Source organism: Aricia agestis, chromosome 3 (genome assembly GCF_905147365.1).
Source record: "Aricia agestis chromosome 3, ilAriAges1.1, whole genome shotgun sequence".
Taxonomy (NCBI): domain Eukaryota; kingdom Metazoa; phylum Arthropoda; class Insecta; order Lepidoptera; family Lycaenidae; genus Aricia; species Aricia agestis.
Window position 1 is genome coordinate 159,042 of NC_056408.1, and position 11,666 is coordinate 170,707.

The window sequence follows — 11,666 nt, forward strand, 5'->3', positions numbered from 1 at the left end:
AGACAGGAGAATCACTAAACATTTCCAGAATATCGGCATAGTGCCGCGGTATGCTTTGAGCATTAACGTGTACAATATTGAAGTTATTAGGGAAAGAGGAAAAGGAACTTAATAACTGTTCATGAGCAGAGAATGAAGATGGTGTGCCATCACCACTGTCAAGACTAAGAAAACTGTTAGACGAAGAAGAGCATGAAAAGAAATCCTCATTTAATTCGATTGAGTCCATAAAACTACCAAAATAAAATATTATATTGTATTACTAAAATAATAATAAAATATATTAATATATTATATATAAATAGTTAATATATAATAATAATATAAAATAATAAAATATGTTTATGCTGTTTGTAATAATTATTAAACCCATCCAAGCTCGCCGCAGCGATGAAGGAAGAAAAATACACACTTAGCATAAAGTACAACGAGAGAAAAAAAAAAACGAAATTACAATATCCATAGAAACCTTTGAACAAAACAGATTAACATGAAACTTAAAAAAAAATGTATAATATTATATTATACGTCATAGGCCCCGTTATATTTTAACATTAAAAAAAAAAAATTTAAAAAAAAATAAATGAGGAATATGACATTGACAGTTGACAGCTTGTCAAATGCCATTTTTAAAGCAAAGAAATTTTCAAACTACAAGCTTAAACTAAACAGAAGCTCTACAAATATATTATACTAGTAATCTGTGACAGAAGCAATGTAGGTACTACCTCAAAGCAGTTAACTTGATTGTGATAATACAAAAGGGACAAAACACACTTAAAGAATAGCAAACAAATTTTAAAACTACAAGCATAACTACACAAAAGCAATGTACTACCTTAAAGCAGTTAACTTGATTGTGATAATACAAAAGGGGACAAAACACACTAAGAATAGCAAGGAAACGCCAAGAACCGACGCTGCGTATGCGCACTACCTTATATTTTCTTAGTACGGCGGGTTGAAGATGCAGCTCTGCTAGTTGTCTTATTTTCACTACTAGGCTTTAATACCTCACCAAGACCGCTCCTACTAGGGAGGGAAGAGGCAGCCTTAGCATCTTTATCGGCGGGAAATGCGGCCATCAGCGTTCTAAGCTCCTGCATGCATTCAATCTTCCGCCGAGATTTATCTGGCAAGGCAATTGCAATCTTTCCCTCAGCGGACCAGCAATTGCGTATTCCGAAATGCTGTCTTGCAGTCATAAAGACTTGATGCCTAGACTTGGTCAGGAATTCGGAAACAACAATGCCGCTGCTCTTGAGTGCAGTCTTGGCATCCCAGACCAAACGACGCTGCTCCAGGTCCTTAAATTTAACCAAGATAGCACGGGCTTTCCCTTTTGGTGATCCAAGGCGATGGCATGACTGAAGATCATTACTTGTAAGGTCAGTTATATCCATGTTACTGTTGATTGTATTAGTAATGACACTTAATAACTTTTCATCTTTGGTTTCAGGGATGCCGTGGAATAGAAGTATGTTCTTGCGAAAATAAGTTTCGTGTCTATCAAGACCAAGAGTGAGAAGATCCAGCTGAGTTTTTAATTTTGAGAGAGTTTGCCAAATAAAATTCTTAAAATTGAGGAACTCACTGCTCAGGTTGGAGAGATCTGGAACAGAAGGCTGGGAAGCAGTATCTTGAAGGCGCTGCTCGTATGTATCCATCCTTGACTGGAATAACTTAGCCAAATCCTCCATGTTGGCAGCGAGTTGCGATGACATATCCATTTTCTTATTGATATTGTGGAAGGTGATGTAAGTGCTTAAGTAGTGCAGTGTTAATTATGTGGCGAGCAAAAGAGGGGTTCAAAGTTTATAAAATATTAAACATAGAGTGATTTAAGAACTGTAAGTATTTTTAATTTAATATTAAAATCCCGAGTCAACTTAAGATGTTATTGCCTCGCCTACCCGCAAAAAAAAACGAAACGAACATTTCAATACTAAAATTAGCCAAATCGGTTCAGCCATTTTCGAGTTTTAGCGAGAATAACAAAATATTTATAAAAATTTATATAAATTTAGAGAGAGACGGTTAGATATATGTAATACGCCCATAGATTTATAAATAGATTTTACAAAACACTAACATTTTAGAGTGTTTTCGAACATTACAAAATAATAACGCTGGGTAGACGATTTAAGTCGAAGGGAACGAAGTCGGGCTCGAGTCGGCCCGCCGCCGCCGCCGGGGCCGCACGCGCGCGTTCTACGCTATATGTACATGCGCGCGGGCGGTCGAGTGACCGGGGCCGGGGCCGGATCTTCCGTATGGCAGCATGGGCTCGAGCCCGGGGTCCCGGGAATGCCCGGGGCCCCCGTTGAGTCGAGTCTAAGTCAAAAATAGACGACATCGCCACAGTATAGCAATATGACTTGGGGCTAATATTGCTATACTGTGACATCGCTAAGGAATCCATAATTTGTTTGTATGAAACAGATCCGCCGGTTTGCGGCCCCGCGAATCGTGCGATCGATCGAATCCGTTCAATTTATTCAGTTTAAGTCTCCGTTTAAGCGTCGTTACTTCGAACTGACAGCCAAAATGTTCTAGCCCCGAGCGGTACCGGCCGATGGTCGATGTTCCTATCGAGGCCGTAGACTACCCGGCCGGACGACATTGCCACCCGAGCTAAACTATATAATATATACAAGTACACTTCGCCGGCTCTCGACGACTGGACGTTTAGCACTGGGCACGAACGGTCTCTCGAGGCGCGTGCGGCGCGCGACGCACCCGGCGGAGCGGGCGGCAGCGCGGCGTTCATGGAGGACGGGCGTCGGGGCGCAGGTCGTTGTCGACAGCGTCCAGCTCCAGGCGGTGCCGCAGCCACGCCAGCATCGCCTCCTGCAACGCGACGCCCTGTCGGTTAAACATTAGGCCTCCTCGAATCCAGCGTTTTTTACGAGCGATCCCCTTCCGAAGCGAAACACCACCACCGAAGCGGTAAAGGGGGGGCGGAGGGTCGGGCCAAACCGGAGTTAGTCTAGTTATGTTAGGCGGTTCCGTGCTGTTAAATAGGACTCGGCGTGTACGCTATTTCCGATCGTGTCGTGGGCTAGATACTTCGTTACCTGATATCGAAATCGCTCGCGGGGTCCACGGATGCGCCTCACCGGGAAATCCCGGGCGAACGAGGGCGACTACGGCTAGGGGCGAGGGCGGGGCGTACCGGGTGCGGTCAGTCGCGCGGCGCGGGCGGGTCGCGGTGGTTGTCGCTGTAGTCGTCGTAGTCGCGCGGCGGGTCGAGGTCGTCGCGCGCGTCGTACTCGCCCTCGTCCTCGCCATCCTCCTCCTCCCCCGCGCCGCCCGCCTCGCGCTCCTCCGAGCCCGCCGGCCGCTCCTCGCGTGCCGCCTCCTGCCACACCGACATCTACTCCCCGCTACTACCGCCCCCCGCCGCCTCCCGCCGCCCGCACATGGACCGCGGGAGGACGCGGGGAGCGCGAACGACGGGCCGATCGCCGTAGGGCGTAGTGTTATTATTATAAAGCGAATATGATACATTAGTAATGGATGCAGGGACAGCGATCGTTAGCCCGAATAAAATAAAAGCTAGTGCAATACAAACTTAAATCGCAGCACAACATTTTACGGGGTTAGTCAAATTAGACGTGTTAGTCAGTGGGGCCCTCTAGCAGCGAGCGAGCGGCCGGTCGGAGTCGGGGGGGAACCCGCGTGAGGAGGCCGCCGGGCCGCTCGCCCGCCGCCACGAGGGTCGGCGAGATAGCCGAGGAGGCTGCTACGAACGGACGGTGCAAACCTTGGTGGGTCGCCAGCCGCAGCCGGGCAGAGGCAGGCCGTCAGGCCCCAGCGGGCAGGGCGCGTCGAGGCCAGGCACGCCCTGCTCGCCGCGGTCGCCCTTGTCGCCCTTGCGCCCGCGCTTGCCGCTCGGCCCCTGCGCACACCACACGGTTATCGCACCCGCCGCGCTCGCTCGATCGAGGGGAGGGGGGTGCGGGTGTGTCGGCGATGTGTCGTGTCATGCTCGGGTCGCCCCGGTGAGTCGGTTACGAGCGCATGCGGAGAAGGATGAGGTCGCTTACCGGTTCGCCCTTGTAGCCCTTGTCGCCTTTCGGTCCCTACCGAGCAAAAACTTACGTCAGTATTTAGTACGACACGAGGGGTTCAAGTCGGGAAGCCGCGATCACTGACCTCCTGTCCCGGGATCCCGTCCGTGCCCTGGAACAGAACGCGAGGGGGGTTACGGCGGGGTCGAGGGGGCGGGGGGAGTGGGGTGGAGGAGGTGGGGGAGAGTACTCACAGGCAGGCCGGGGTCCCCGCGCTCGCCCTTGCCGCCCGGCTCGCCCTGCGCGCCCTGCACACATAACGCACACGTCGTTACGGCCTCGCTCGTCGCCCCGAAAGGCGCGAGAGAGGGGTAGCAAAATAATATAGCACAAGTGTAGCGAATATAAGTATCGTATTGGACGCAACGGGAGCTTCGCTCGTAGACGTTCGTGTTTCGGAGCGTTATACCTTGGATAGAACGTGGCCACGAGCTTAGCGGGAGGCTATCGGAATGAAGGATTCCGCGAGAAATAAAATTCGATATAATAAAGGTGGAGCGGATTCCGCTATTTGAAAAAAAATAATTAAATAATATTATTGTATATTACGTACTCTGTTATTACACAGTATAATACGATTCACATAAATAATATTCGACGAAAAGGAAACTCACCTTCATGCCGTCGAGTCCGGGCGGGCCCTGCAGCAAGGGACACATATCAGATTTATCGACTGACATTCGAGCTCTCGTCGGCGGCAGAGTGAGCGGAAACAGAAAGGAGAGTGCTAACTCGCCCGGTGATGATCGTGCACGCATGCAGCGGGCCGGTGGGCCGGCGGGCTGGCAGGCCGGACGCGCATGCCGGAGGCGACCCGGCCCCGCATGCAGTAGAGCGTAGAGCTGCGACCGGGAGGGGGGAGGGAGGCGAAAGGAAAGATGAGAGTGCACGGCATGCAATAGTTTATTTTCATTTTAAAATATTTTGTGAACAACAATATCATTTTATGCTCTCGCGAGTATGGTACAAATGACAACTTTCGATTAAAAAACTAAGCCTTAAAAGTACGTAGTTAAATACACGTAGTCGAGCAGCCGGAGGCGGGGCCGTCGCGCGCCGCGAGCCGCGCTCTGCGGGCGCGCGGCGGCGGACGTCTCCGGGATTCGACCGCTTAAACTAGTGTCGATACAATTTTGTACATTCGATATTAAGAGTAGGGACCCTCGAGGATACCGTCCCGCCTGTGACTCGAGACGGTACACGTCGAGAGGGCCGAGGAGGACGCCCGGGACGACGTCGGCGGCGGCGGTGCGGACGGAGCACTCGGGACAACGACTATGTACAGTGAGCCGGGGGGAGCGTCCCGCCCCGCCCCACCTCCACCCGGGAGCGGACGAGGGGGGTGCGGGAGGGGCGGGGCCGGCTCCCGACCGAAACCTTAACCTAGAGAATAACTCTCTTAATCTAGGAACGGGGGCGACGATAGCGAACGATGCGATACGACGATTAGACGATAAGTATACAATTTTAAGTCACGAAAAGCGAAAGACTTCTACATAATATTACAGAAGAACGATGATACATATTAACATATTTTCACGAAACGTTTTTACGGAGGCCCCCCTCGTGAGGCCGGAGAAGACGACTAGATACGGCGTTACAAATTATAATAATATCGCTCTCAGTCGGCACGCCGAGCGAGGAGGCGTCACGAGGGCGGCGCTCCACACGTACAAGTATTAATATACTTTAAAAATATACACTCTGTATCGATATTAATATATTTTACACTTGTACTTATATCTAGATTTATTCACGCGCGACCCACGCCGGGGACTCGCGAGTCGCGACGAGACGCTTTTCCGAACTTCTCCGGGAAGCTCGGAAAAGCGGTCTGAGCTCCCGACAGATACAGAGGTGGCACTGCGTGTCGCGATCCCGAGTCGAGTCGGAACCGGGTACTTTGTATCGAGGGCAGGAAACTCGGCTCGGAGCCGGCGGACCGAGCCCTGTCGACCTCGCTCGACGACCTTCGCCTCTGCCGGTCGCCGACTTTGACAAAGTTCAACCGGAACGAGAATATGGACTCCCGCTCGCTCGAGACGCCGCAGTCCCGAGACAGAGTATGGCAGGACAAAACACCGGACAGGAGTGCCGCAGCTCGGGGGAGCGCGAGCCCTAACAAACTTCACGATCGTTCGGATTCGGCAGCGACGCCGCGAGAACGGTGGACGCCGCGGCTAGGGCTTCACGCGAGAGCGAGATTTTTCTCGTATCGTCTCGCTTTTACGAGACGAGAACGAGACGAGACGTTTTGGAAAATATTATCGGCAATACCGAGACCACATCAACCCGAGAGTCTCGTTTTGGGTCTCGTTAATTTTTTTATGATGTTTTTATTCGAAAAATCAGAAAACAATAATATATTTTACAAAATATAAAATCTGGTAACTATCCAAACAGCATTTTATCATATATATATATATATATATATATATATATATATATATATATATATATATATATATATATATATATATATATATATATATATATATATATATATATATATATATATATATATAAATAGCTAGTTATAAAATATTCCTTATTCTCTTTAATATATGTATTATTAAGTACTTATATAAATAAATAATTATTTACAACTAAGCGAGACAAGGCGAGACAACAGGTAACGAGACGAGACCGAGACTTGAACGAGACTCAATTTTTTGAGGATTGACGAGACCGAGACGCGATTTTTGTTACTCTCGCTTACTCTCGTCTCCTGTGAAGCCCTGGCCGCGGCCCCGGCTAAACGACGTCGGCTTCGACCGAACGAATTCAAAAATACATAATATTATTTTCTTTACACTACGAATTTGTAACACTTACGCTTAAAATTTGGTAACATCTTAAGTACTTATCGACTTAGAATATTTACATATAGATTGTACAATTTACAGAGGCGGGTCTCGCGCGGGGCGCGGGCGGCGCGGGCGGCGGGTCACGGCGCGCGGGGCGCGGGGTCACTACGTGAAGGCGAAGTCCGGCGGCCAGCGGTTCTCCTGCGCCACAACACCGGGTTAGTAGGGGGTTAGCGGCGGGCGGGCTGCGTGTTAGTGCGGCCGGGTAGCCGGCGTGTTAGTGGATTAGAGGCGGCGGGTGTGTGTCGCGTGTCGGGTGACGTGTCGGGTAACGGGTCGGGGCGGAGAGCTACTCACCCGGGGGCCGGCGTCGCCCGGGTGACCCGGCGCGCCCGTCTCGCCCGGCAGCCCCACCGGACCCTGAGAAAAATTAAATATTTTACAAATACAAAGATTTATTGACCAAACATTGTTTAACGCGATAAAGGATCCCCACACTAGGCGATGCCTGTCCTGTGGAGACGAACATCGCCTAGTATGGGGATCCTGTATCGCATTATGTTATTATGTTTGAGGTTATATTATGTGTGTTTGAGGGGGGTGAACGGCCGGCGGCCCCAGTCGGTCGTCGACGTCGCCCGGCGCGCGGCTGAGCCCGACGTCGACCCGCTGAAGTCGCGCGGCGTACTGCCGAGAGAGTCCGCGGGGGGCGGGGGAGAGGAAGGGATGGCACTCACCGGCAGTCCCATCGGCCCAGGATCGCCCTTCTCGCCGCGCTCGCCCTGAAACGGAGAAAGTTGCCGAAGTTAGAGCTGGGTCAGCTCCAGTGAACATACGAAATATAATATTGTCATTTCCGGTCGAGGTCCACGTACCGCCTTGCCCCGGGCTCCGGGGTCACCCTTGTCGCCCTTGATGCCCGGCGGCCCCGCCACGCCGGGCGCCCCGGCCGGCCCCGGCGCGCCCGGCGGCCCCATCATCTGCAACACACGGGGACTCGCGTTAGGGCCCGCACAAATGGAATTCGACATTTCAACGCCAAGAGGAGAATATGCGCATCTAAGAGGAATTTCTCCTGGCGTCTCTATCTACACGATATCTCTTTTTCCCGTTTCCCTTCCTCCGATCGACACGATCTCTACGAGGTGTCACGAAACAGAGTAATAATACTTTATTGTGTGTATGACTATCAAGTTGACTGTGAAAGTAGTAGCGCTGAAACTTTTTAAAACTTTTGTAGGGGCAAAATCATAACGCTGCGGCGCTTGTGAATTTGCCCATACAAAAAAGTCATTACAAAAAAATCTTTATTTTCATTAAAAATAGCACAGTATCGGCGTGTCCGCGATAGAATCTCATCAAAATTGTTAGGGTACTTCCTGAAGTTTTAGAAAGCTGAAATTTGGTACGTAATGATATTTTTTTTTTTTTTATTTTATTGAGAAAGCACAATACACAGTACAATCATAACAATACAAAGCTGTTGTTTACATTATTATCTAAGCTGGATTGCAACGTAATACTATGTGCATGCAACTAATCTAAATTTATTAATAGGTTAGCTCCTCTAATATAACTATAACATGATATTGTGTTGTTATATTATTATAAAATTGTTGTTACACTTCACAGTTGTTAGAAATAAACAAGTTATGGAGGATGTCTTTCAGACTTTTTGAAAATGAACTAAAGTTTTTATTAAAAATGTCCAATGATATTAGTACAGAAACAACAAAAAATGATCAAACTCAACCTAACCTATCCCATCTCCTTGATATTATAGAGGGTGGATGTTAGTATGAGATACCACTGTTTCTTTTGCTAGATACAAAATTAAAAATAGTATAAAATAATTTTTGTGAGTTGTGAAAAATAAATAATCAGCCAAGTGCGAGTCAGACTCGCGCACGAAGGGTTGCGTACCATTATAGAGCAAAATTAGGAAAAATGTTGTGTTTTTTGTATGGGAACCCTTAATTTTTAATTTTATTTTAATATTATTATAAAATATTATGATACACATATAACTAAGGACTTTGAGAAAAAGTGAAGTACCTACCTGTTGCCATTATTGATATTTTTTTATGAAATAAGGGGGCAGACGAGCAAACGAGTCACCTGATGGAAAGCAACTACCGTCGCCCATGGACACTCGCAACATCAGAAGAACTGCAAGTTCGTTGCCGGCCTTTTAAGAGGGAATACGCTCTTCTTGAATGTTTGCAGGTCGTATCGATCCGAAATACTGCTGGTGACAGTTCGTTCCAGAGTTTTACAGTGCGCGGCAGAAAGTTACGCGAGAAACGCACGGTGGAAGATCATCAAGGCGATGAGGATGGTATATTTTTCGCATGAGACGATGGCAAAAAGTTGCAGGTGGTATGATTCCTCAGAGCACTCCCCGTGATACAACCGATAGAGGATGCAGAGTGAAGCTACATCTCGGCATAATTCCAAGGGGTCCAAGCTGCCCAGAGATGAGAACAATATTCCACATGAGGCCGAACCTGCGCTTTGTAGAATAGGGATGATGACAAGGTCAAAGATTAGCGAATTTTGTTAATAAAATAAATAAATAACGGTAAAAAATAAGTGTTCCCAAAATTTCAGCTTGATAGCATTTGTATTTTTTTTGTTATGCGCCTTCAAAGTTGGATATTCAAGTCGAAATTTTTTTTCAATTAAATTTCTTAACTATTCGATAACTTATGCAATTAAAAGCAACTTTTGTTATAAAACCACTTTCATAAACGCAATATTTAATATACCTGTCGAACAAAGTTGTCTCCCGATGCGTACAAACTACGAAAGACTGACGTCATACTTTCGTAGCACTTTGTATGGAGCGTTTCGGCCAGATCTTTTTTTTTGAAGAATTGTCAGAATTGTCATATCTTGGTGAATTTTTAATCTATCAGAGTCATTCTTTCAACGATATTTCTATTTTTTAAGTGTCTTTCAATTACCGATTAGAAAAAAAAATAGTCATCATGCCTATTGTAGGCGTTGGTACGGACTGAAGTACTGTCTCGCTCTCGAACAAAACGGCCAGGCCACCGATTTTGACTAATGCGTAGAGTTTTTAGAGTCTTCTCGTGCGGCTGACGTATTATATCAAGTATTTTGCTGCGGCTTAAGTGTAAAATTACGGTTTTTAGATGTAGGGCTGAGTATGTAAGGTTAGAAACTTGGCTCTACATGAGATCTCACTACTTTTTGACACCACGAACTATATTATGTTTTATTGTCTGTAGCGGAGCGACGCGACTTGTATTGTAATTGTAAATCACACAAAATAATATTCGGCCGGGACGTGTCGCTCCATCCGTCGTAATGTAGGTAAGCACAGGGCGGCTCCACCTTTTAATTTAATTCGAGTTATGTTTCTGATCACCATTAATTGCACCGAAATTTATATAAAAACGAGCTTTTGCCGGCGGCTTCGCTCGCGTTAAGTAGTATTATTATATACAAACTTTCATCCCCTATTTGAACCCCTTGCAGGTGGAATTTATCAAAATCCTTTCTTAGCGGATGCCTACGTCATGGGGCTGAAATTTGGCATCTATCTGCATGCCAAATTTCAGCCCGATCGGTCCAGTGGTTTTGGCTGTGCGTTGATAGATCACCATGTCAGTCAGTCACCTTTGAGTTTTATATATACAGCCGTTATCGTGTTATAGCGTTACTAACATATTTGAAAATCCATCTACATAGATGGATTTTCAAATATGTTAGTAACGCTATAACACGATAACGGCTGGACTGATTTGGCTAATTTTAGTCTTAAAATGATCGTGGAAGTCCAGGGAAGGTTTATAAGTGACACGAAGTTCACCGGGACAGCTAGTAAATACTAAAAAATAAAAGATTGATACTCACAATTTCGTGTCCGTAGAGCTCGTAGCCCGTGCCGTCGCCCTGCAAGTTCAACGGGGGGCATAAAGATTAGTAGTTCGACCGAAGGTACCCGCCGCTGACGGGGTTCGCCTACTATCGCTCGCGTCGGGGTTCTCGGCCCGCGCGCCGGACCGGAGCCTGCCCCCTTATCATGTAACTAAGATGAACATGACCTCCATCGCTTACGGTCACTCGACATCACAACTTTTTAAATTGTGTTGAAACGTCAAAATTGTGACCGTAAGCGATGGAGTTTACGTTCATAGAAGTAACACGAAAACGGGCCGGGGCGCGGTCGGACGTCGCGAGGAGGTCGGAGTCGATAGTTACCTGTCGCCGCCTCAGCTTGCGGTACTTCTGCAGTCGCCACCGGGAAATATAGGAAAAACGTCGTCATTAGTCGGTGAGCCGGGCGAACGCCGTTGGATGTTAGAGCGGTTAGATCACTCACCGAGTCTCCCTTGTCACCCTTCTCGCCCTTGAGGCCGGGGTAGCCGGGCGGGCCGGGCAGGCCGGGCGCGCCCAGCATGCCGGGCGAGCCCATGTCGCCGTAGTCGCCCTTCTCACCCTTGGGCCCGATGTCGCCCTGCAATGTTCCGGCGGTTCCACGTTAGCTTCGCTTCTTGTCGTGCTCCGATAATCGCGGTTTTGATTCGTGCGAATTGCGCTAGTATATCGTCCCCGTAGAAGGAAAACTAAATAACTCCGATTTTGCAGTTTTGAGATAATCGCGATTTAGTGTTTTTTTTTCAGTTTATGCTCATTTGTTAAAAAATGCGAGACAATTTTACTGTAGATAATTTTATATTTTGTGGACCTGATTACCTCTTACATTATGCTTAAACAAAGTGGACTTTATCTATAACTATAATAAAATAAAACATAT

At 47.5% G+C, this 11,666-nt stretch overlaps 1 protein-coding gene across 1 annotated transcript in view; it reads right to left on the reverse strand.

Annotated features, from left to right (window-relative positions):
• Window positions 1-2,776: 2,776 nt before the first annotated feature.
• The window catches only part of LOC121740212 (collagen alpha chain CG42342), a 181,139-nt gene continuing 172,249 nt past the window's right edge, over window positions 2,777-11,666 (reverse strand). The window contains exons 12-24 of the mRNA XM_042132848.1: window positions 11,232-11,366; window positions 11,111-11,137; window positions 10,763-10,810; window positions 7,756-7,860; window positions 7,618-7,662; window positions 7,238-7,300; window positions 4,688-4,714; window positions 4,268-4,321; window positions 4,159-4,185; window positions 4,050-4,085; window positions 3,767-3,901; window positions 3,176-3,376; window positions 2,777-2,850 (exon numbers count right to left, since the gene is read on the reverse strand). Coding sequence (XP_041988782.1) covers window positions 3,185-3,376; window positions 3,767-3,901; window positions 4,050-4,085; window positions 4,159-4,185; window positions 4,268-4,321; window positions 4,688-4,714; window positions 7,238-7,300; window positions 7,618-7,662; window positions 7,756-7,860; window positions 10,763-10,810; window positions 11,111-11,137; window positions 11,232-11,366 — 894 coding nt within the window. The 3' untranslated portion in view covers window positions 2,777-2,850; window positions 3,176-3,184. The remainder of the gene's footprint in view (window positions 2,851-3,175; window positions 3,377-3,766; window positions 3,902-4,049; window positions 4,086-4,158; window positions 4,186-4,267; window positions 4,322-4,687; window positions 4,715-7,237; window positions 7,301-7,617; window positions 7,663-7,755; window positions 7,861-10,762; window positions 10,811-11,110; window positions 11,138-11,231; window positions 11,367-11,666) is intronic.